The 27,096-nt window shown below is 43.4% G+C and overlaps 1 protein-coding gene across 1 annotated transcript; it reads right to left on the bottom strand.

The window, feature by feature from the left end:
- Positions 1-206: 206 nt before the first annotated feature.
- Positions 207-25,305, bottom strand: HS3ST1 (heparan sulfate-glucosamine 3-sulfotransferase 1). Its single transcript, XM_075569325.1, has 2 exons — positions 24,647-25,305; positions 207-3,489 (listed from the first exon to the last, which is right to left on the bottom strand). The coding sequence occupies exon 2, from the start codon at positions 3,372-3,374 to the stop codon at positions 2,430-2,432; it is 945 nt and encodes a 314-aa protein (XP_075425440.1). The 5' UTR covers positions 3,375-3,489; positions 24,647-25,305; the 3' UTR covers positions 207-2,429.
- Positions 25,306-27,096: the final 1,791 nt, after the last annotated feature.

Raw genomic sequence — 27,096 nt, 5'->3', positions numbered from 1 at the left:
CAGTGTGTGCTTCTGTTTTCACCCTTAGGGGTTAGTCACCTATGTCATAGCTACTACCTCATGGTGGGGATTCTGTCTGTTGGGACCACAGATTAGCTCCAGGAACCTCCCACCTCAGGTAGGATATTAAAATATATATATATATACATTTTTACTTCTTATTGGATGCCAAAAGAAATATTTTCATTCAGATATTTCATCTTCAACGTATCAAAATACTTTTACAAATTTGGGAAGGAGGATTGGAGAAGATTTAGGCAATGCATGGGTCATATCAGACTCCAATTGATCATTGGCTTTTTGATGAAAAGACATGCTGGTCTAATGGAGAATCATATACATTAAATATGACATGTTAACACTTTTGACGCAGAAAAGATTAAAAAAGATCAAATAGAGCATAGCTTTTATTTGCCAAGAACATATCCCTTACTCTTTATGCACTTTAGTTGGTAAAATCATGTGTGACTTTAAAAGCCATGTTACCCAAGTCAAAGTTGCTATTTTACACTGTTCCTTTTGTTTTTATTTCCCATCCATCCAATTCCATCACCACAATCTCTCACTACCTCTTGCAAGGAAAGCTTGTTGCTGTTGAACATACCCAGATTGGGGGAAAAAAAATAATGTAACCTTTATGTAACGGTATAAGAGTTGAAAAAAGTATTTAATAAGCAAAGTCTGATTAAAAATAAATAACAAGGCTTATGGCTAAACTGAATTAGTGGTCATGCATTTGAAAAATAAGTTTTATTTGAAACAGAGAATATTTGCTCAAATAAACTAGTGAGTTTACAATCTGTTGCTTGATATCAGAATGCATGAAATAGAACAAAAATAAAATCATATTCATAACACCTTTAGATCAATATGATCATGTTTTGTTCATAGTTTAACAGTTGTGTTAGTAGTTAGTAATATGATATAGTGATGAGACTAATTAAGTTAGCTCATTAAAAATCATGAAAGTGTTCTTAAATAGCTGCTGATGCAGATTCATTTAGTTGAATAACACTACTTACAGTACACTTATAGATTTTCTATTTGTGTTCACCACATTAGCCAATTATATTGGCATTTGGACGGGAGAAGCGATAAACAACCCTCCAGCCTAAACAGTGTTTTGGTTTTCCAGCCACAGGAAAATCCAACACAAGTGTTTAATTATTTCACAAAGCATCTGCATTATGACAAACCTGGGAGCAGTGCTCAAAACTTGACATGTGGATTAGCAGACCTTACATAGTGCATTATATAAACCACAAATGCCACGATCATAATGTGTGATGGAAAAACAATAGGCAACAGCATTTACCTAATGAAGTACTGTAGTCACTTGGTACAGCAGCTACAGTGCCATTTTTCAAATGAGAAGAACACGGTTTGCGAACTCTGAAAGATGTGAGTTTATGCAAGTACCGGTATGTGTGCTTCATGTAGTAAAACTATATTGTAAGCTCCATACAGTAGGTTAAGTACTGAACTCATGGTGCATAATTCTGTGCATCAAATTAGATTACCCTATTGGTCCAAAAATAATAATAATAATAATAATAATATTAATAATATGCACACACATTAAACCTAAGAAGTGCAGTTTTCACAAGATTAATATACTGTACAGTTTTAATAAAATCTGTAACACTAAAATATTGCTGATTCAGTTTGGCATATTCTATCCTTTCTTCTGCTAATACATCTTTATCAAAACGTTCTAAGTAATACATTACACAAAATATCCTAATGGCACTAATGCAAGTCTAAGACATCAGCATTAACTTAAAGATCTACTTCTATGCCTATCCATCATCTCATACATACAGTACAGTATCTTGATAGAATACTTCAAATTAATTCATCAATTTAAGCTGCGCTCTTGATTTTTAGGTTACATTTGTAAGTGGGATGTTGAATACATGTAGTTTGATTAAAAAATATATATTTCTGCTTTAATCATAATGTTTACTTATTACTTTTTTCCCCCAAAAAACAGTGCTTACATTCAGCATTTTTATGAGAAACCAACATAAGCTTTTTATTTTTGGGTAATGTTTTATGCACATCTGTTTGTATAATACCAGTTTTATAAATAAATCAGTTACAGGCAATGTTATAGTACATACAGTATTTATTTCACTAACCAGAGTATATTCTGCATGTGAATAGACAATTAAAAGAAACACAAGTAGCAAATGCTTCAAAAAGTGAAATATTTTAGTATAGTCCACAAATTAATACATACCATTAACAACCATGAAAACCTACACAAAGTGTTTTCATATTTAACAAGTACAAAAATATAAATTGTGGGAATTGTAATCTAGTGCTGTACATAGGTATTAGTCTCCCTTAACAAATAAATTATAGCTTTAGTATCCTTTCTAAATATAAGCCTTCATTCCTCGGAAATGATCACTTCACGTCCCATCTTAGTGCCAGTCAAATGTTCTTCCAACAAGTTCGAAGAACTTCTTATTGGGTTCATAAAAATAGTCATGCAGTTTACCCAGTAAAAAAGAATTGACTTGAGGATGAGCTCTTCCTTTGGATTCATGCAAGCAACGGTCCCTACCACTGTCCCTTAAGCAGTAAAAGCCTTTTGTTTTATTGAAGTAAAAGTTTGATGCCTTAATTTGAGGAGAAAGATTCAGAAATGTTTCTACTTTTTGTATTTCGGGGAAAGGGTCCCTGATTAAATGATCCCCATCAACAATATGAATATTTGCAAGAGGGAAATAAGTTAACCAGTTTTGCATGTAAGGGTAATATAAACTTCTGTTTATCGCTTTGTAGTCTGTATTGATTTCCCTGTTTTTAAGAAGGAGGTCTTCTACAGGTGGATAGGATTTGTTTTTCTGTTTATGATTATAAAAAACTTGGGTGTAATCTGACAATACCCTTTCAATGGGATCTCTTAAAATAAGTAAGAGTCTGATGGTGCTGTTCATATTATAAATTCTCTCTGGCACTTTAGGGGATGAAAAATAGGCTGGTGTTTTTTCCACTGTTAACTGATGGGGATAGGAGAATGGCATTTGACCAAGATACCATTGAAGACCTTTCTCATATTGATCTTCCCAGTCAAAGAAATGTATTTCACTTTCAGCCGCAGAAATATCGGAATGGAGACTGAGCATTTCCAACAGTGCTCTTGTTCCACCTTTGCGAACTCCAATAATGATGGTATGTGGTAAATACTGACTTGTTCCATTAACGTGGACAACATTCTTCGGGTTATTTTTAAATGCTTTCTTCAGTTGTTCTTCATTAACTGGGGGAGACATAGTATGCATCTCTGCATTTGAGGCTGGCCTGGAAGGCACTAGTTGAGGTTGCATGAAAAGTAAACAAGCTCCAATTAGAAATGCCGCCATGACAATTGTCCAATATTTGGAATCAGTCAGCAAAATGATACTCCATAAGTTGACTTTAACAAAATGTGAGCTCCGTCTGTTTAGTGGTGGGTATATCCCTTGTGCAGAAGTTTCACTGAAATAAATGAAACAGTTGTTAGCAAACAAAATAGTTTATATTACCAAGCAAGTCATCTGACACATTAAATCTGCAATCACACATAAATGTACTGAATATTTTTAAAATGGAAGCCCACAATAAAGTAGGTGATCAGGATGAATATTAAAAATAAATAAATGTAAAAATATGTATGACTCCTAGTGCTTAAATTTTATTACATCACAAAATCAGATCTCTACTGTGGAGATAAACCTGAAATAAAGGCAATTTGTACAAAAGACATTTTTGGACCAAGGAGGCGAGATTGCATTGGTTAGAGTCAGAAATTATAATGTACTAAAACATGGCTACTGTTTCTACACAATAGTGCCCATTTACTGTACCTAAAAGTTAAAATTAGGAAATAATGGAGTTTCAGAAACAATCCCGAGAGCAATTGCACTAACCACAATCAACATTTACACATATGCCCAACACAGGGGACAATTGTAGCTTACGGACTATTAATGTTTGGTATGAAGTACTGAGCTAAAATAAATGGGCTGATCAGGTAATACTGTCTGATTAAACATGAAGTGCACAGTGTATGAGGTAACCACTCTAAACTTATCAACAATGGGCAATCTGGACAATATTTTGTAGAAAGCATACAGTACACATTTTCAAAAATAGATCTGGCAAAAAAAAAAAAAGGATCATTTTGTTAAACTAAATTTTGGTTTAAAAGTTTGATCGAACAGCGGTTTTTCAAAAGTCAATATAAAATGAAAAATTGTAAAACGAATTGCGGTAAATTTACCCATCGCTAAGAAAAAACAAATAATCTATGCGAATTGCAAAATATTTTTTCTAAACTGAAAAAAAAAATCACCTTTGCCCCAATTGTCACATATGTTGTCTAATGACTTTTTTGGTTTATTCATACAGCAGAACATTTCTTATTATGAAGTGCTAATACAATTAAATTATAACTTCCAGTTAAACTGAACAAAGTTACAAATAAGACAGTTTTGGTAAAAATATATATTTTTAAATTTCTAAAATAAATAAAAACTACACAATGTTACACACAGCTTAAAGGTATTGTATTTTAGCAGCGATATATAATACATAAAGCGTATGTAAAAGGATTATTAACAATGGCAAGGAACAATAAACAGTAATAATGAACTGTTGGAGGTACCAGTCAGAATAGAGAGTAAGAATAAGAAAATAATCCATAAAACAAGACCACACACACTGGACAAAACCACACACACTGGGTGCGGTAAGTGCAAGGGCATTTTTCACACCCAGTGTTGTGTCTGATTATCTTTTATGGATTATTTTGTTATTCTCAGTCGCTATTCTGACTCAGGTATCTCCAAAAGTTTCCTATTATAGTGCATTTATGCTCATAAAAAGCCTCAGTAAACCATACTCTAGATTTCAAAAGATAAAAGCAGCAAGTGAAAGAAATGAATCTGAGGCTGCGGTCACGCTAGCGCTGAGCATACCGAGTTTAGTTTTTGCAATTTAAATTGTGCCATCCCCACTCACGCGGCGCGTGCACGCACGCTCTCCCAAGCTTGGCGAGACAAAAAAAAAAAAGAGAGTTTGAAGCGCACTCAACATGCCCCCACGCACGCTTGAGAAACACAGGACACCCAGCGCTCATGCTTGGAGAGCTGATGACGTCACCGCTCAAGCATGAGAGCGTCAGCGCCAGCAGGGCCGCAGCTGTAGATGATTATGACGACATGTTGAATGAAATGGTACTGTTACATGTATAATAAGTGTAACGGTGTTTCTGGCCCGGTCTGACCCACCCAATCTCACATTGGCCCCTGTGGTCTAACCGGACCCCATTACAGTGTGGATATGTCATATGGTGCACCTGCTGGCTACAGGACTCCTGAGTCTCCCGCATGATGGTGTGTGGGGAGAACCCGTCAGACAGGCCTGAGGTAGTGTGCTGAGTCTCACCTAGTTACAGTGCAGCGCCTCCACCTCACCAGGGTCCCTGCGTCCGCATGGGGATGGTCCTGGCGAGGAACTCCTCCGTGGTGCTCCTCTCTGTACACTCATCCCAGATAGATACACGAGAGGGTTTCTGGCTGAACTCATCTTTATTGACACGGCAGGGCAACTGCCCCCCCACAAGGAGTATCTTCAGCCGCTCATCTCACCAGTGCTCCCTTTGGTTAGGTTTGTCACCCAGATCAGGGATTCACTATTCCCGCAGGAATCACTGTCCTGTGCCAGGTCCCTGGACACAGCCTCCCATGGAGTTACTATAACATAACTGCCAGAGCTCCTCCTCAGCTCTGACAAGAGCTTTCCAGCAACACTCAGCAACCAACCACTTTGCAACTCCACATCAGAACTAACTTTAGAACACAGTGCTGTGCCTTATGTAAGGTTCTGAGGCTGACACATCTCTGACATCACTAACCATGGAGTCAGAGCATGTGACCAGTCCCAGCCATACACAGAGCACCCCACCAGGGTGTGAGGGAAAACCTCCATGATTACTGCTGGCATGCCCACACTTACCAGGCCTTACTGCCAGCAGGAGAGATGACTGTAGGCATTTTACATGACCGCTACATTCTCCCCCTGGTGAATCCCATCGTCCTCGCTGGGACCTAAATTTGTATACCTCTTTCCAGGAAGCACTGTAACACAAAACATAATTAGGTTAACATCCATACAAATTTTCAGCATATTGTAAACATGACCTCAGTACATATGAATACAGTCATCCGCCAAGCCCGCCCCGACCAGCAGCCACAGACCCGCAGGATGCGTCAGTACCCCCTAAAAATAGTGATCTGGGTCAGGTTTCCTCACTTCCCGGTTACCCATATCCAGGACCGTAACATAGTAATGCCTAGGTGACCCTCTCTCTGGCACATAGGTCACTCTATGTTTGTGAACATTTCTCCCTATGCTCCACACTCGCATCAGGGTGTCTATTCTTTCTTCCGCCTTTTTACCTACTATGTCGCTCCCCCTATTGGTTAAGTACAGCTCTATAGTTTCTTGGAGCCACGATTCCCTATTGTCCTCAATTTCATCCATCAGGGGCTCCGGAACATAGGGATACTCCAACCCATGGGATTTTTTATATTTGACTATTATAGCCCTCTCCGCCCTACTGACCCTGGTCAGATCCGCATTACCTGCCCTCCCAGGTAACACCCATGATAGGGGCTCATCAGGATCGACTGGATCTGACAGTGTGTCTGGACCCATGGGCGCTATGTCTCTACTCTCCAGCTGGAACCACCTCTCCTGTAATTCCCTGTCCCTCTGCTCTGGTGTAAACTCTCCCTCTTTCCACCAGAAATCTACCACGTCCTCCCGCCGGATGAGGAACCGAGTACGGTCCATCCATGCGGAGTACCCCTCAAATAGTGGAGCCCACCACCGGGTCTCCTTAAAGGGATTAGGCCCTGGTTCCCGATCGTCATCAAATGAAAATACCCCTGACGACCTTGTGGATCGCGGTGTGGACCACCTTGATGACCCCGGAGCCTTTACTGCCAGTTGGGGTACTGTATGCGCCACCCTCAATTCTCCTCCTCCCCGTGAATCGCCTTCCGTAGCTCCACTGAGCTGCCTCTCCCCAGTCCGTTTTTCCTCCCCCCCCAAAGGTATGTCCACAAGTTCCAAGCTGGGCGGTGAACCCGGTGACCGTGTGATAGGGGTAGGTACATTAGCTAGGGCATGGGGTTGGGTATAGGGGCATGGGGCGGGATCCCACGGGGTTACGACCCGCTCCTGGCTGTCCGTAGACTGGTCCAAGGATGAGGTCTCACCCTCCTCAGTCCTGATACCGTCTCTCCATTTTCTGGGCAATACGAGCGGTCGGGGACCTTCCCCCAATCGCCGAAGCGTCGCTGCTTCCCCTTCCTGGGTTCCGCCGTCGCCACCGGAAGTGACGTCCTCCCCGGAACCGGAAGCGTCGCCATCTCGCGTTGGACCCCCATGCGGGATCTCTTCTTCCACGATGACATCCGGTTGCTCCGCCGTCGCCACCGGAAGTGATGCCGTCCCTCCACGTGCGCGTTGGGCCTGGCGCGGCCCTTCCAGCGCTTCGCCGTCTGTTGTGACCAGGTAAGAGATAGGGCTTTTTGGCTTACCCATCCGCAGGGGTGTAGGCGTCTCTCTCCCATCTCCGCCAGGTCCTGGGATGGCGGGACTCCGTCGGTCGGATCGCCTATCTGCGGGGGACGTCCGGTCACTCACCCCACGGGGCGTCGTTCTTCCCGTCTGTCTTTTCCGCTCCGTTCTTGCTACCGCCAGCTCACGGAGGTCCTCATCAGAGTAGTCCCCTCGCCCCGACCTAGGGGTCGCGGGGCGGGGTGAAAGTCTCTTTGCCCCTGTCTCGGGGTTTAATCCAGCCGCCTCAATGGCCAGTGACCCAGCCGACTTGACCGGCTCCAGTCCCCTATCTCCGGGACTCGCGCGGTTCATCCACAGCGCGCCCGGGGACTCAGCAGAGCGCCGGGTCACATCCACCGGGGGGTCAGCAGGCTGTATTGGGACAAACGTGGGCATAGGCCACAGATACAAAGTCCCGCAATGAGGGCAACGTGCCATCGTATTCACAGTACCTCCGGGCAGCCCGCATTGTAGGCAGAGCCCGACTACCGTCTCTGTATTGGCCACCCTCACCACCAGCACCCCGCCGGGCACTGAGTAGGGCTGGGTGGAGACCATAGTGCCCACAGTAGAGGAGCAGGCCATTCTTTGTACAGGAGTCACTTCCTGTACAGGTCTCTCCTTCTCTGTGGTTCCTCGCAACTGACTGGTGGAAGTTGCTGGATCCGCCACTCCCTGCTTCGGCTCCTCCCTTCTCTGACAGAGTTGGAACCCGCCCCCAGGGGTTGCAATAATGGGCGGGTCCCACAGGGGAATATCATGCCCCTTAATTAAGGCCGCACCTCTCTCAGTCCTGGTGGGCGCGGTTTGCGTTTTCGCGCCAGTCTCCTCTTCAGAGCTGGAGTCTTTTCCCGCGGCTAGTTCCCGCTTTCTCCTTGCAGCAGCTTTTTGCACAAGGTACCTTTGCTTGCAAATCATCTCCACGGCCGGAACTACTTTTTGTAGTGGCGCCGTCTGGATATCAGTCCCTGGGCCCAGTGGGTGCATCCCCACAGGCCATAATTGAAAGTCATTCCCCCTGGTAGAAATCAGGGGAGGGTCCCATAAACTCAACGGTTGACTCAGCACAGGGGCTGAATTAGTCACTGTCCATCCCGGCGCAGCCATAGCTTTCGCGCCATGCCCCCCATCAGGGCGGGGCTCTGCTGTTCGCGCCATTCCCGGCCAGCTCTGTGCAAGTCCTGCAGCAGCCATTTTTCCCGCGCCTGGCCCATGCGGTTTCCCTAGCAAGCGGGAACCGCCATTTTGGTTGGTTTTTGCGCCCAAAAAGTCCATTCGTTCGCTCTCACGGGGTTCTCCCCCAATTATAACAATTTCTTCACACTCTTCAGGGGTGGCCCCTCGCTGTCCCAGGCAGGATAAAAACGGGGCAGCCACGGCCTTTGCTCCGCTCCAGAGCAAACTCGTTAAGGACAATTCAGCGACAGTCTGCTCTTCAGTGGGTTGCACGCCACGGGTGCCCTCCCCATCAGCCTCTGTCCGCCATTTTACGTTCTCCGCGCCACGCGGATCCTCCACTTTCTCATAACAGTTGTCGTACATGAGGCTCCACTCTGCGGGGCAGCCACCACACCGGTACAATAAAGATTAGTTCAGATGCACCACCACATGTGTACTTTCTCTAGGTGTGACTCAGGGTTGCACCACCTCAGGCTAGGCTCACTCTCTCAGTGTCTGCTGTGACTCCTTCCTCCCAGTCTGTGCTCCCTACGGTGAGTGTCTGGAATGGCTAGGTACTCTGGCTGGCTCTGCCATGCAGTACTTGGGGCGTCTACCTGTCTTGGTCAGCCTAGCGCAGACCCTCTCCAGGACTCCTGACCAAGTTAACAGGCTGTCCCTTCTGGCATCCTACCAACTAGCACTGCCTCAAGGTGACTCGGTCAGCTATAGCCCGCTCCAGACCCCTCACTCCCTTCAGGCCCCTAGGTTGTCCCTGCGAACTGACACTATCCCGTCAGCCCCCTGACCACCCCTAGGTCCGTCCCTACGCAGCACAAAGTGGCAGCAGACACTCTCCCTGTTTCCAAGTGACCTAGCTAAAAGCCTGTCCTGTTGACGGGTCTGATCTCAGCAGCTCGCCTCCAAATGTAACGGTGTTTCTGGCCCGGTCTGACCCACCCAATCTCACATTGGCCCCTGTGGTCTAACCGGACCCCATTACAGTGTGGATATGTCATATGGTGCACCTGCTGGCTACAGGACTCCTGAGTCTCCCGCATGATGGTGTGTGGGGAGAACCCGTCAGACAGGCCTGAGGTAGTGTGCTGAGTCTCACCTAGTTACAGTGCAGCGCCTCCACCTCACCAGGGTCCCTGCGTCTGCATGGGGATGGTCCTGGCGAGGAACTCCTCCGTGGTGCTCCTCTCTGTACACTCATCCCAGATAGATACACGAGAGGGTTTCTGGCTGAACTCATCTTTATTGACACGGCAGGGCAACTGCCCCCCCACAAGGAGTATCTTCAGCCGCTCATCTCACCAGTGCTCCCTTTGGTTAGGTTTGTCACCCAGATCAGGGATTCACTATTCCCGCAGGAATCACTGTCCTGTGCCAGGTCCCTGGACACAGCCTCCCATGGAGTTACTATAACATAACTGCCAGAGCTCCTCCTCAGCTCTGACAAGAGCTTTCCAGCAACACTCAGCAACCAACCACTTTGCAACTCCACATCAGAACTAACTTTAGAACACAGTGCTGTGCCTTATGTAAGGTTCTGAGGCTGACACATCTCTGACATCACTAACCATGGAGTCAGAGCATGTGACCAGTCCCAGCCATACACAGAGCACCCCACCAGGGTGTGAGGGAAAACCTCCATGATTACTGCTGGCATGCCCACACTTACCAGGCCTTACTGCCAGCAGGAGAGATGACTGTAGGCATTTTACATGACCGCTACATTAGCATGTACATTCATTTTGTTTAACGTCTCTATAAAAAAACAAAGCATAATTATAGAGTAACTGTATACAGCAGCAGTCCATTATTTTTTAATTTAATTTTTTAAAATTGTGCGTTATATCTAGTGCCAGCTATAACGTAATATCGGGAGAGAACAGGAGTTCTGCCTGCTACATTTGTAGATCACCTACTGCAGTGTAAGCACCGCCCCCTCAAAACAGAGGCCCGATGCTCTTCCCCAAAGCATTTAAATTAAATACTGGGGGACCGCGCAAGGCCTCTGTAACTCTCTCTTACCTTGATTGAGACAGCTTCGGGAGACGCGTCGCCATGGCAACACAGTGTTAAATGACGCTGCAGGGTCCCGTGGTGTGATGTCACATGACCCCGCAGCATCATTTGACACTCTAGAGAAGGTAAGGGGGGGGGACACGAGCACTGGGAGAGAGTATGCAGGGGGCGCAGGGCAAAAATGTGCGCACTCCTGACCTACTGTACAGTATGTAATGTGCAAAAATCTCATCATATGCAAGAAGTAGAAAATAGCTCTATCACAATTACAAGTTATTTATACATAGAAGGCAGTTCATACGCTTGTCTGAACTACTGCTCAGTAGAGTACAACATTTGCATAGAACAAAACCATTGTGAAGAATTTGCATCCTCCAGACTCCATATTGCAGAACTACCAACTGTGTGATGGTAAAAGATTTATTTTTTTACATTGTTTTAATAAAAGGTTCAAACAACATTTCCATACTGTTTCAAAAAAGGTATACACAGCAGAACAAAGTAATTCTTAGGAGCATGTCATCTGATGCAAAACATGAAGGCTGAAGGAGTGGCTCAGTGAGTAAAGAAACAGACTCTGTAAACAATAACGCTGCCTTTAAAGCAGGGGAGTCTGATTTTAAATTAAATCCCAGTGTAGTTCCTTCTCACCTTGGGCAAGTTACTAATTCCCTGTGCTTCAGACACCAAGCAAAATTAGATCGTAAGCTCTATGGGGCAGGAACTCATTGTGCATGCAAAATTGATGTACAGCGCTATAGAATGCAAACAAATATGATATTAATTAGTGGAAGAATGGGCTTTGAGTGGAAAAGGAATATACTGTATTGCTCAAAAACCTTATATTAAATTTAAGAGTTTCCACAAGTCCAACCGAAGAAAAAAATATTTTGGTTTAGTCTTATTAAATGTGCATATTACACAAATATTGCAAAATTACACATTCACATGACGCCGCACAGCGATTTGCAGACTGTGGTCTGGGGCAAGACCACCACCGCTCTATCAAAAGGTGATACCCTCCTACCGGAGTTCACCCCCACGCAGAGGCTTCACTGACTTCGATGTCGCTGGATCAGTGGATCCCTTTTGCTTTTCGGCCATACCCGGGTGCTAGAGCACCTGGGCAGGTACCTACAACGTGCACCAACTATAAAACACTTTCAGTTACTGTGGGCAGAGCTGTCTCACACATTGGGTGGGTTGGCTCGTGGACACCAGGGAGGATGGGTGCACAGGGGCCCCTCAGTAATTGGGAAATCCCCTCAGGGTTGGACACTACGGTTGGAGGGCACGGTGGGGCTTCGGCCGTGCGAGGCCTATATTGTATGTGTGTTAATGATATATCTAGCTGTATCTGTGTTTAGTAAACGTATTAAATACAAGTCTGTGATCTTATTGCATTGGGTCCTGGGAAGGGGTTATCCGGCGCTGTCAGGATCCCTCACAGGTGGAGGCGCTGTCACCAGATGGATCAGGTACACCTCGGGCTCCCAGCAATGGAGGTTCAGGCCTCATGTGAGCAACAGGTAAAGCACCACACCCTCAGTAGCCACCACATTTCCCATAGGGTGGGGGAAACAGCGATATCTCTATCTATCTGAGGCTGGCGAGATTAATACAGGCAACTCTGCTTTGTTAATCTTTGTTGATTTGGATTTTGCAAAGCACAAGCCAGAGTAAATTTTTTGGCAGCACTAATTTGTTTAAACTAATCGTTCTCATTGAACACTGTGTGAACTTAATTTATTAAATATTACTAGTCATAAAAAAACTAAGATGTTTTGTACTCATTTGATCTCAGTTTGGTACTTTTTTTGGGGGGGGGAACGGACATTTCTGGCAAAATTAATTTCAGAAGTACAGCTCAACCCCATTATAGTGGGATCCGCTACAATGCGGATCTGCTTATAACGCGGTCTCAGTGTGGCTCCCGATTTAAAAAAAAAATCTCCAAGGTTTTTTTTTTTTTTACATAACATGCAATGCTTTGACTTACCTGGCATCTGCAGCTCTCTCCTATTCCTGCTTCCTCAGGCTGCGTCTACAGGAGAGAGTTGCAGAAGTCCCCGCTGATCATGGCGGCCATTTCACAATCCCGGTAATAACGTAGTCTCATTCTGTGGCCCGAGCACCGCGTTAAACAGGGTTTAGCTGGATATGGAATTATTGTACTTTCATAGAAATCACATACATCAGAAAATGTGGCACACAGAAAGAAGAAAAAAAAAAAAACACCACACCCTAATAAAATGGTCACACACGTACATGTGGGGAAAAAATGTGCGTACTCGCCACACACATTAAGTGAAACTTTTGTGTTTTGTCACTTAAACTGTAATTATACTCTCAAAAGTCTTTAATTCAAGAAAAAACAAAATACTATTTCAGTGGCAAAACACAAAGAAGTTTAAGTTTGAACGTGCATGCTCGGCACATAGCCTGTTTATTTATTTAATATGTAAACACTGTAAAATAGCACGGTTCAGAAGTCATACCATATTCCGTATGTGGGTGTGGGGAGGCGTGTGTGTGGGGTGCGGGGTAGGTGTGTGTGCGGGGGTGGGGTGAATGTGGTGTGGGTGGCTATGTGGCTGGCGGGGCTGTGGTGGCGTGAATGTGGCAAAGGTTGCTGTGTGGATGTGTTGCTGGCTGTGTGGCTGGCAGGCTGTTTGTGTATGGGGGTGTGGCTGTGGATGTGGGTGGCTGTGTGTGCGTGTGGGGGGGGGGGGTGGTTGTTGTAAGGGTGGCTGGCAGTGGTGGGTGACTGTGTGCCAAGGTGGATGTGTGGCTGGCTGTGTGTTGTGTGCCTCGGATTATGCACTGGATGCGGAGGGCATCTCTGTGCATACGTTGGTGGCATATCCATGGCCACGTGTGCGCATGTGCACGCGCACAGCCGCTTCTGAGACTGTGTATGCACTGAATGGGCCGAACACTTATGCGAATGTGCGAGGAGACGGCCGCTTATGCACATGCAAATGGCGATGGCAGATCCTGTGCATGCACACGGCGATGGCCGTTCCTGCGCATGGGCGCGTTTACGGCTGTGCATGCACGGATGGCCACTCATGCACATTCGCGCAGTGATGGCCACTTCAGCGCTGCTGATGCGCACCATGTCTACCCCTCTTGGGCTGCGCTTATAGTTAGGGCTATGGCGACTGCAATGTTGCGCAGCGCCGTAGCAAGTACATGCAGGCCATTGCGGGTGCCCATAGTGGGGGCGACGGCTGACGTCACGTGGTTGTGATCGCTGGTAGTCAAAGTATTTTGATTTATTCAGTGATCGCCGCGTGATATCAGCGGCACGTTAGCTGTTCAGCCAATGAGGGCAAACCGCTCACGGCCACGCCTCCGCCACGCCCCCACTCCGGTCACGCTCTCGTCTCGTGTACCAGAGTGCAGAAAAAGCTATAGGGACGGCGACGTCACGTAGCCCTAACTATAAGCGCAGCCTTGCTCATGCGTGCTACTACGGCCGCACATGCGCGAAGGAACATGCATCCGGTCCCTGAACTACAACTCCCAGAAGCCTATGAAAAATACAATGACGTCACTTCCACTGACACTTCTGTCTCCATGAAGGAGATTTGTGCCAATGGAAATTTTAGTAGGGACAGGTGCCAGCAAAGAAGTTTCACTTAAAAAAATAATAGCGGGGTACACGTTATTAGGTACAAACTAAGTGTGCATAATATTTTCTTGTGTTTACAGCTACACATCTGTTGATAGCAGGATCCATGCATTGTATTAGATGAGCATAGATTTGCTACCTTCTGGAAATATTAGTTTTACCAAACTATAACGCATATTTACTAAAGTCTTCTGGCTTTAAAACTAGTCCAAAAACATTGACAAATGTGGTAATGACATGGGATTCCATTAAAAGCCATTGGAATTTTTCTTTCAATTAATTTGGTGAAATTATTTTGTTTTGAAGCTGGGAGATAAAACGTGCTCTCTTTATTTCCAAAGATATATCACAGTGTAACAGCTACATACTGTACTATTTTTACTAACTGAAATCATATGCATGATATCATCTTTGCAAGAGATTATCTAGTGTTTCCAGATTTTGCTTACAATCATAAATATTTCCGTGCTGTAACCTGGTTAAAATCAGCAATATATATATTTATATATATATATATATATATATATATATATATATATATATATATATCCCCATTCAGTTACAGCATGTGACTATTTCAGCTCTCTGATTCCTGAGATACTTACTGGTAATGCACCTGGTTTTAAAAACTGCCTACAGGTGGAAAAAAAAAAACCAGGACATAACAGTTAAGGGTCTTGAGAACAAACTTAAAAAAAAAAAAAAAAAGATGTTATATCTTTTCCAGAGCCTACCTGTACCGGTGGTTCACTCTGACATCCTCTCCCTGCAGTCAACTATTATGAATTTTATATGGAATAAGAAAAACCCACGAATTGCTAAGGGTATATTAAAGAGACCCACAGTGAGAGGAGGATTAGCGGTACCTTGTTTGTTTGCTTACCACAAAGCGGCCCAATTGGCTCAAATTTTCCAATGGCACACGGACCCAAGCCTTCGGAGATGGGTAGAGTTGGAGAGAAAGTGCTGTGCACCGATTGACATCCAGAAGCTAATTTGGCTGCCCAAATGTAGGGCACGCCAAATAGGCACACCGCTTCAGGCCATTGACAATTCGCTACGAGTGTGGGAGGCCACTAAATTTAAGTGTAAATTAACTACAAAAGCTTCTCTTATGACGCCAATCATTGGCAACCCAGATTTCGCTCCAGGGCTGAACAGTAAAAATTTGACGTACTGGATACAAGCGGGAATAACCCGTCTGAAGGATCTGGAGGGTAGGATACATATTCAAACATTTGAGCAAATTAAATCCGCAAAGGATATCCCAAACACAGAATTTTTTAGGTATCTCCAGATCAGAGATTTTTACAACCAAACCCCAATTAGACCAGCACGCACCAATTTTGAGCAGCTGTGTTCCAGAGACGTGGACACAAGGGGACTCACATCTAGAATATACAGGGAAGTGGTCTGTCCGGAGACAAAAAGTGAGACCCGGTTAAGCTACATGCGACTGTGGGAGACTGACCTAGGGGAGACGCTAGAGGACGAGGAATGGGAGCAGATCACACAAGCAGTAGCTAAAAGCTCCATATGTACCACACTGAAGGAGAACGCGTATAAGGTCCTGATGCGGTGGTACTACACCCCAGCTAGATTGGCTAAATTTGTTAAGGGCTACTCTCCGCTCTGCCCAAAACAGTGCGGGGAGGTGGCCGACCTGCGACACATGCTGTGGTCATGCACGAAAGTGGTCCCGATTTGGGAACAGATTAGAGATTGGTTACAGCGGATGCTCGATTGGGAGATCCCCCTGGACCCGTGGTTGTTCCTGCTGGGCAGACGGATCCAGGGTATGTCAAATGCGACGCACAAATTAATCGCGCATTTTGCAACAGCCACTAGATGCGAGATCGCAGCATTATGGAAGCAACCAGAAATCCCAATTATCCCCAAGATTCGAAATAGGATTTGGCACGTATGCCGGATGGAGCAATTAACGAGTTTGGTTAATGACACCGGCACAAATTTCTTAAAAGTCTGGTCGCCTTGGCTGACTCAGACAGATATCCCCGGGGTGGATGCCACCGCAATCTTGCGTTAATAGGTTCAGGCGCGTTCTCCTTGGGGGGTCAGAGACGGAACGACAAATAGCGACGAACAGTTAGTGGACAGCCCCCGGAGTAGTAGCCCCCCAAAACAAATCAGCGGAGAAAACATTTTACGCCAGAGACAGAAGCAAGGAGTGCCAACCAGCACGACAGGACGCCCGTAAAAGACATCAAGTCAGCAGGAACACACTGGGTCGATCCTCTCCCCCCCCCTTCTCCCCCCCCCCCTCCCCTGCCCGTCATCTGGTTTGTCTTGTCTGTCCTGTATGTGATGTCCTTGTCCTGTACTGTGGCAGTTATCGTTGCCTGATAAATGATTAAAAAACATTATTGGGGGGAAGTTACACAATGGGATGTGATACAATGTATGTTGATGTGACCCCAATAAAGAAAAATTTGAAGTTGAAAAAAAAAAAAAAAAAAAAAGCACCATTCCGATCTGGAAAGTCTCTCCTCCATTCCAATGCTGAAAAAAAAGACAAATTCAGAGAGGGTGTGGGGAGGTGGTAGAAAGCAGATGGGGGAGTATAAAAAGATATGGTAAGTGAAGAGGGTACTGTACTAGGAAGTATAGGCATGGAAACAGGTGGAAAGTGGAGCGGCCATAATCATTGTCGACTGATCAGACCTGGAAAACCAGCCCGGCTGCCCCCTCCTCCTGTTGGGAGCCCTGGATAATGTCATGATCAACAGGACATTAATGATTTATTTTTTGACACCTGAATGAGGGTTGGTGAGAATTATACGAGATTGAGTTACCATTAGGAATCTGTGAATGGGCACGAAAGTTTGGACTCTTAAATTTAATAGACCAATAGATTTTTGGCCGTCACGCAAACGAGATAAAGTAAAAAAAAAAAAAAGTTTTTGCACGGTTTGGCCATGTGATAACCGCTTAATGAAAACAGCAAGATTCCAAACCATATAGTCATTTTTCGCTCTCATGTAAATGCCATTATCGCAATTTCATGAATAAATAAACTTGCATACAAACATCGCAGATTCATGGTTGTGGCGCGGGCGAGCGCTTCTGTGTGTGCCCTTTTGCAGCCCCAGCGATGTGTGCACTAGCTGCATGAGATGGGTCGCGGCGATCGGGGGCGTGGCGAGCGCATCACGGAGCTGGTTTGCCCTAATTGGCTAAACCAGCTCACGTGACGCCACGCAGCTGCAGCTCGAAATGTCAATTTTTTTTGTGACGGAAAAATGTAGCAGCGTTGACATGGGCACTTGAGGAACTACCATAGGCAATCAGGTAAGGTTTGGTCCCCACTGGCTACTGCAGCGCTCACTATGGGAGCGCTGCGGGGACAAGAGCCGCCCCTCAATGGGGCCAGGCCCTCTGTGAGGGGGGGCCCGCTGCGCTGCACGGGCATTTTTCAGACACATTAAGATTGTGAGTAGAAGTAGCGACGGAGCACTACGCCCACCGGCGGTTCAGCCAATGTGGGGAACCTGCTGGGTGATGTCCCCTGTCACTCCCCCCCCCTTGCCGACCGGGGAATTCAGCTGCACGCGCCGCCAGCCTCGCAGATGTGAATGCAGCGCAGGCACTGGGGCCGTAGCCTAAGTGTCCTTGAAGTGCACGCGGACGCAAGCGCGCATACAATGGGACACCGCCATGAGCTCGGCCTCATTTTATACCCGCCAAAGCGACCAATCAGGGACATTTTCAGCAGAAATTCCCCATGGATTACAATGGGGAATTCAGTTCGAAAATGGCACAGTCGGTTGCTTTGACGAATATGGCATAATCCCCTATAGGTAGAAACATGCATTTAATTTCCCTTTTATTCTAGCAAGTGTCAAAATGACGATGGCCTAAGTGACCGACATTTTTTACGAAAACACAGAAAAACATTAGGGCACAAGTTTAATTTCCCACATGCAGAAAAAAACAAACAAACAAACAAAAAAAAAAACACTAAAATGTCACAATCCTCAATGACAATTTGAGATTTGTTTGCTGCAAAATTGCAGCCCAACCAATTTACATATCAGTAGTTATACACATACAGTATATAAAAAAAGTCTAAACACAAACGGTGTCAACCCCTCATACAGTAATACTTAGGCCTTATAGTCCAACATCCCCTCTTTACATGTTATGCACATTTTCATGAGACTCTTGTTCGGTGTAAACAGCCTAACACTAGAAATTTGCGTTTCTATGAAATTCCAGTAATACATTTAAAAAAAAAAAAAAAAACATTTTTTTAGGGAAAAGCTATGTTTGATAGAAGTAAAGTAAAACAAATAAAAAAAAAAAAGAATCATTATACTGCCTTATTGTATTGCCTTCATTTGGGGAAGTTAAAAATAATTCAAGGGAATGTGTATTGTAGCAAATGAAAGAGTAACTGGTATTCATTAGAAAGGTCTTAAAATGTACAGTATAAGTGGATTCTGGTGTCATTTTACAATGTAACATTCTTAAAACATTTTCTGTGTTTATATATGAAAGTTGTTATGCTTGTTCACTCGTTTGCTTTCCCACGACTGCATGACAAGTATCCAAATTATGTGACTGGTAAGGGGGAAAAAAAATTATAGTATCAGTCAACCATCTACTTTTCCCTGTTGCCAGACATTGGTCCTAGGACTAAAAAGGTAGCTTACAAATTCCTGACCTTTTTGTCACTGGTTTCTTCTGTCTTCGATTTCCCTTTGCATTTAGACATTAATCAATGCTGAAGAAGTGTTACCAGGGCTTTGCTGGATTAAATGTCAGACTAGAGTAAAAAAGCTGACCAGATAAAAAAAAAAAAAATAGTAGTAGTGTCAGAGCACAGAACATAGAGATTGGAAAATAATCAAAGGTTTTTTTCTTTTTTTTTCCTTTGATGGTAGGCTTACAAGGATTTCATGGCTGAGGCATTCAGCATTTTATATACAGAAAATGTTGAAAAGCTTCCATAAATAAAAAAAATAAAAAATAGAATAAAAGCCACTTTTGTAATCTCTTTGACTTGTTAAAGAACGCTATCCGTTTGAATTGATGTACAGATCCTATTCCAAGAAGAAGATGTGGAAAAATGATTGGCCTACCTTACTGTATGTGAGCTTAAGCACTAAAAGCGGTGACTACTAAATTTCAATGAAAGAACAAAATAATGACTGTCGGTGGGGGAAGGGAGGGGAACAGGAGTCCCAGTAGGAGTGTATACTACTGATAAGCATTGAATAGAGAGGGAACCTTAGGAATTTTTGTTATCATGACCCGTGAGTAGAGTTTATAAAAACAGACCACCATTACTCACAAATCTTCAATTCTTCTGGCTCAGTACAGCTTACACAAAATATACCAAAAGTATTGTGTTGCACACCCCAGCACAGGTGAGAAGTGAGGGATATAGATTATATATCTGTAATTTCTGTTCTCCTCTCCATCTGCACATAAGGAGTTGATAGGGAGTCACTTCATGGCCCCAATGTAAGTCAGAGGGGCAGTCAAGTAACATTGTGGGAATCACTTTGCGCCAGGCACCAGTGAGGTATTGTAGAATAGAAGCAGACAGCCATAATAAGGGTAGCAGCCTCTCACACAAAGATAACTAATGTGAAATATGCAGTGGGGCAAACTTCAAATAAGTAATGACCTCCAACAGTCTGGCTGCAAACGAACCACAAGTATGTAAATTGTATGAAGTTATTACAAATAAAATAATAAATAAAAAATAAAAATCCTCATAACAGAACAACACATAAGAAGCAGACACACATTACAAGAGCTTTATACCTTCTCTGAACGAGTGTGATGAAGCACATCGGGAAAACAAAATGCTGAATATGTACTCCCCAAATTGATAGAAGCACGCTTGGCAATAGTGATTTATTGACACAGGTTAAACATTTTGCTACAATCTTGATTGAGGAAAAAAAAATTATATATAAATTAGTGCCGTGTTACTAATAAAATAGCCAAATTGAATGTTAAGGTATTTTGGATGGAAGCAGCACCAGGATGGTTGATGCCCTTGAGGGATGAATATCAAGTCCAATGGACTGGAAGGGATCTTAATCAACTGTACAGATCTTTCTACTTTAATAGTAAAGCTGTTCAGGATAACAGGTCCTGAAATAGAAGCAATACATCTCAAAGTATATAGAACTGAAAGAAAAATCCAGACAAATGTTGAAGGTTCCTGATAGGGGTCAAGTATGGCCCTGGGACTGAAATGCCAGCCTTAAATATAAACACATTCTATGATTTAATAGGTAGAGAGCCACAGTGTTATTCTCCATTGTCTTCAAGGTCATTGACTTCTGTACAGCATTCCATAATACAGACAATAATATCAGCAATGATAATAAATCTGTTTCTTTCAGGGGAATACTTAGGTCAATTTGTTTTTAATGGAAAAGTATACTATGTAGACTTCTCAGTTGTACACATACCTGTACATAAAAAAAATAAATGTGCATTGCATGCCACAAATTGCCCTTGTATAATGTGGAATACATTCATTATCATGAATGTATTCCACAGCGTATGAATGTATTCCATAGCGTCACTAGTGTCATCTTCAGATATCTGTAAAACAGACTAGTGAAAATTCAGGTTTATCAGAGTAAGAAGGGTGCAAGGATTTGAAAGTGCGTGTAATAAGTCTGTGGACTGATTCATGATGGGAATATAAACCCTTGTTGTTTGTAAAATTCGAAACTTCATGCATATGTACTCATTTTAGGCCCCTCCATCTTTATAGTGGTGATTCTTTTAAAACAGGTTTTTTAAATTGCTTGTTTAGTTTTTACAGTTTCAATCTTTAGGATATCTGGTCTTCCTATGTATTGGAGTTGGAACGTATAAAAACAATATACTGTAACACATACCAAAGAATTATATAAAACAAAAATGATTGTCCAGTGTAAACAATACTTAGGGGATAGTATTTAACCGCCTTACAATTATCTCTCCAAGTGAACAATGTTATTTTTACCTTAAAAAAAAATAAAAAATCTTTATCGCGTTTTTTTTTTAGGATTATGAAAATAGATTTATTTACATGTATATTCATTAGGACAAACCTTTGTTCCTTTTATTGAAAAAAATATATATGCAGTATCTTGTAAACAAAACCTTCATGTGAAGGGTTTCTAAATTCTACCTCTAGTCTTAATACAGTGTCATTAAAGTTTTAATTAACACATGTCATTACCGTTAAGAAAATAGACAGTGTTGTTATCCTGCACATATGTGCTTTGCACAGGTGTGCAAAAGAGTACTTGAGGACCAGTCATAACAACAAACATGGTAAGGACCGGTTGTATATTTCTCATTTTATTCTACATTAGGAAAATGTAGCACTTTAAGTGCAAATTCATCCCAAACCAGGGCCACCAAAGTCAAATGTGCAGCAGATTAGATTTACAGCTCTGATCGAACCAGATTTACAGGAACTAGCTGGAAGCCATTAAATAAGAAATTCCCCTTAACCCAGTAGACAGGTGTTTCCAATTTAACAATGCCATTTTTGTTCATTCTTAAACAGGAAACAGAATCACTAAATAGCTGTTCATTATTATTATTATTATTATTATTATTATACAATTGCTGCACAAAGCAGACAAAAAAAATGCAGACCACCACATTAATCATTGCCTATGCATAAAAATAAAAAGGATGTTAGCAGAAAAGTGTACACCAAGTCAGCCTCTCTCTAAAACAAAAACACGCATGTACAGTATGCTGTACATTCAGCATGTGATGTTTAATGATTTTTTGGAGTAGTAAAATTGCATAACTATTGTCAAAGCAAAATACAAGGATGAAATTCCTATTAAGATACAATTCAGATGCTATGGCGCTTTGTAAACATGTACTGGAGGAGGCAGATTTGTCAAGTTTTCACAGAGGTTTATATCATACTGTAGTACTGTATATACACTATTATCCTGAATATTTAGTGGGAGATATTAAATGAACATATTGTTATATGCTGGATGATTAATGAAGTGTGGCCGCTTGCATTTTATAATGCTCTTTTTTAAATTTTGTTATTGATAAACCGGTCAAAGTCATGAGATCAAAAAGATTGATTAAAAACATGCAATCCTACTCAGCCTTACAAACTTCTGTACAAATGACATTTACTTTCCCATTTTCAACCAGGACTTTCCAATTTTCAACCCATTTTCTTTTGTAGTTTTCTACTTGTACAAGAAGGATAGAAGTGTTCACACTATATGCTAAAAAGCATACCTATCTGTACTAAGGTACCGCACTAGATGAGTAGGATAAGGCAGCAGTGTTCAACTCCAGTCCTCACCCCCCCCCCCCCCACGCCTCCCCTGCAATCTGAATCCCATGCTGTGCTTAAAAGCTGTGTCAACAGCGAGCAGTCGCTTACAAGTGTTCCATGTAAAAATGGATTTCAGGCAAAAGGTGACACGGTGTGCTCATTTGCATGTCATTTCCCAGAATCCCTTGCTGCAGTGGAAGCACTGTATGTTAGGTGATAATGGTGAAAGGCAGGGTTGCAAACCTGTCTAAGACATGTGAATGTGCTCACAAGGGATTTTTTATTAGATACAGATACACACACATTAAAAAAAAAAAATTGTCCCTCAAGGCAGAACACTGAATCAATGTTTTTTTTTTAGCGTGCTGACCACTAATGGAGAGAAGAGTTTAATAGATAAATACACCATTTGTTGCTAAATTATTTTAAATACTTTAACACTAGGATTTCTTTAAAAAAAAAAACAAACAAAAAAAAACCAGTTTTAAAATGCAAGCAAACTATTGCAACTAGGAAGTTTCTCAACTTATATACTGTAGCCCTCCCAAGTACTGCAACACAACAGAATCCATTACAAATTGTACTGTAAGTATTGCAAATTGTATTCTATTTTTGACCATGGGGAGAGAGATAGAGATACTGATTCTCAAACGGGACCTTCTGTACCCCCCGAGGCAGGTCCCGTTTTTGGGACCGAAACGTCGGAATTTACTGTGCCTTGTCATAATATAGTTTGACCAACATTAGAGTGCTGTCTCCTGATTGCCTTCACTGACAGAGATATATACACATATTATACCAGTTTTGCACCACTTTTCGGCCATAATGCATCATCCACACATTCCTTCTACAAAAAAACCCCCATAAAAAGTCACATACCTCCAAACTCCCCTGCATAGAAATGAGCTAAAACATGCTTCTGGCTTTCAGTACAAAGAAATCCCTGTAGTCACCAAACATCATTTACTACATATTTTATCACGGTGGGGGAAAAAAATGCATTGAAACTAAACTGACTAGTTGGTTTACTTTTCTAAATAAATGCACTGTGCACAAAATGTGCCAGTTTAAACTAATGGAACTACAGGTACTAAGCACTAGTAGACTTAAAGTACCACAATATCCTGATTATCATGAAGCACATACAGTGTGAAATGGTCTTGGTAATACAAAATCATCAGTCTGATTCATTTTTCATACTCAAGTGGTATATGTATATCTTTATTTACAGTACATAGTGTCACCCAGCACTTCACAGTAGTAATCCATGTGACATTATTATTATTATTATTATTATTATACATAATTGAAATAAGTGGTTCAGAAATAAAAGTAATAATAGATATAGATGTCCCTGCTACTTAGAACATACAATCTAAGTATGAGAATGATTATAAAAATATATATGTATCCTTTGCAGAGTAAATGAAGAAGTCTCTTTCGGAAGCTTAAAAAAAATAAAAAAATGAAATAAGCATTGGTTAAAATTGTCCAGCCACAGAGTTGTGGATCAAAGGTCTCCGTACATGGCTAATACTGTACTAACAAGTTGTAATGCAGCACAAGCCTATAAAATAAACAGACGCCACCATAAAAGTCCCATTAATATTCTGTAAAAGCAGAGAGCTATATGCTGTGGTTGTATATTAACTATACAACATCCCCGACTATAAAAAAAAAAGGAAGAGACTCCCAAGTCGGGTCCACAATCTAACCCTAAAGTGACAATGTCCCCCTGCTCTGCCTATGGCTCCCAATGAAACACTCGGGGAAATGATGCACTTGCTGCTGGTGCGTAGCATTCCCTTGTTAAACAGTGACACTTCCATCCCAGTCACTACTACTTCCACCAGTGGTTTGCACATTATTAGTCTGCAGACTTGTTTTTTACTTACCCAGTCAAGGCTGATGGGCTCTGTCATGTCCATGGAGCAAGTGTGGTCCTTGGCCATGGGGAGGAGAGGTGAGAAAGAATTGATCACGTTGGGGTACTGGAGTAGAGCTGGTCTCTCTACAGTACAACCAGCGCAGAGGCTCAAATAAACAGAGAGTCTGGCACTGAAACAAAGCCCGGGTGTCAGAGCCAGGCACCCACGGGAAGGAAATCAATAGTGTATACACACGCAGGCTAAGGCAGCTCTCATACAGGTGCCTTGCACCAAGTACTCACATATGCTTTTCTCTGGGCAGGTTTTAAGCTTTGCTCCCTTTGCGTCACCAGCAGGCTCCCCTCCCTCTCTCCTTATCCCGTCCCTCCCACCGAGCTCCAGATCCGTGTGTAAATCCTGTGAGAAAGCACCTGAATGAAGCGTGTGTCCTGCCCAAGTGCCCAGCCCACTTCCGTACAAATGCCTCATCTGCACATGATTTGTCATCGCTGACGAAAATGACGCTTTTTGCAATATTTGCAAGTGACACTGTCACGGTTTTGAGACTGGCGGTGGTGTCCTGTGGTCACGACTGCTGCTGCGAAGCAGGCTGCCTTATCAGTGCCTGCCTAGATTGTGCATACACATACCGTCCACTTTACTCGTTGCAATGCTCTCCTGCTGTATCCTGTGTAATAGAGCGCATGGTTTTCTTTTATTTGCGTGTGTACCTGCTGAGAGCTTAGGAAGTTAGAATGATTGACCAGTTCTCTTTCCTATGTGCACACACAGTAACTAACCCTTCCACATTATAGTTGCCTCCTACTTTACCGTATTACTTAGAGTGATGTAGTACATTCTTCATGTTAGACTTTGTAGAACTTGTAGCAGCCACCAGAAAGTTTATTTTATTCCAGAGTTGTGACAATCATATGAACAACAATGTAGTTATTTTGGTACCGTAAAAGTAAAGTGAGAACCCAAAGTCAGAACCCAACTCCACCACAGTCCAGGGATAAGCAACTCCAGTCCTCAAAGGCCACCAAAAGGTTAAGTTTTCAGGACCTGCTTCAGCTCAGGTGGCTCAATTGGTGGCCCATTCGTGGACTGATCCACCTATGCTGAAGCAGGGATATCCTGAAACCCTGACCTGTTGGTGGCCCCTGATGACTGGTGTTTCCCACCACATATATTTGCATCAAAAGGAGTGCTACTGAGATTGTAACCTCATGTAATATAAGGCCTCGGGCATGGTCAGCGCTTACGCGCTGAGCCGTGCTGAGGCGCGCTTGCACTTACCTGTGAGCCCCGACAGCCGCACCTGAGAGCCCCTACAGCCGCACTTTAGTAGGGGCTTGCCTATGCTTCCGCGCGCTTGCGGAAGCGTAGGTCTTAGGTAATTTTTAAAATCACGCGCTTGCCGGAGCGCAGGGCCGGTCACGTGAGCGGTTCGCCCAATGAGGGCGAACCAGCTCCGTGACGTCACTGACCCGCCCCCGGCCCGCCCCCGACACGCCCCTGATGGCGCGCTGTCTAAGGCCAGGGAAAGCGGGTGTTCAGCGGGCCTCAGCACGCCCGCCGGAACCCTGGACGAGGCCTTACAAAAGACAAAAAGCCTCAGTGCTACATTCAATATGACAAATTATATAGCTAAATACATCTGTTTTTTTTTTTTTTTTTCATAAGTGAGGGTCATTTAGTTAATGATTTGGCATTTTAAGCTTGCAAACCCCATAACAGTATCCCCTCTTTTGCAAGTTCTAAAACTACAGTACCCGCAAAAGGTTCTCATAGCCTGAATGGCCAGTGTATTAAGACAGTTCTTCCTCCATGAAGTAAAGGCTACAGAAGTCTTTTGCTGGTACAGTAGTGTTAGGACTTGCAAAAGAGGGGATACCGTGGCGTGGTTTGCAAGCTTAAAATGCTTTGGCCAAAGAATTTAACTAAATGACTCACTTATGAAAAGAAAAAAGGGCCCTACCAGTGTAAGTCCTGTTAGATACATGCACTGGAAGGGTTAATAACTTCATAAGGCCTTGTTTGCTATTGCAGCCTTAGATACAGTAGTTGTATCTAAGGGCAGGCCTATCAACAACCAGCCTGGGGGAGGTACTGGCTGGGTGTCATGCTGGATTCTTATGACCTGTCAGTATCAGACCTGCTCTGTTATGGGGCAGGGTTACAAGCCCAACCCCAGTGTATAAATACTGTCTCTCTCCCAAAAGTGTGTGTGTCTCTTTCCTCCCTCTTTTGAGTGAGCAACAACTTCCCTGGTCCCACAAGGGGACTCAGGAGGAGCACCATGCAAGAAGAAATTTGGATGGGCCTCAAGCCTTGAAGTGACCTTGATAGGGGAAGCAAGGAAAGTGACGTACCTGCTGTGTAATATCCTGAACATTGCAATAAATACCATGGAACCATAGACTATTGTGATTCACTGCCTTGGGCTAAAGAAAGGTGTCAGTCTGGGCCATCCT

This window comes from Ascaphus truei, chromosome 1, assembly GCF_040206685.1.
Source record: "Ascaphus truei isolate aAscTru1 chromosome 1, aAscTru1.hap1, whole genome shotgun sequence".
Taxonomy (NCBI): Eukaryota; Metazoa; Chordata; class Amphibia; order Anura; family Ascaphidae; genus Ascaphus; species Ascaphus truei.
This window is presented reverse-complemented; position numbering and strand designations above follow the sequence as displayed.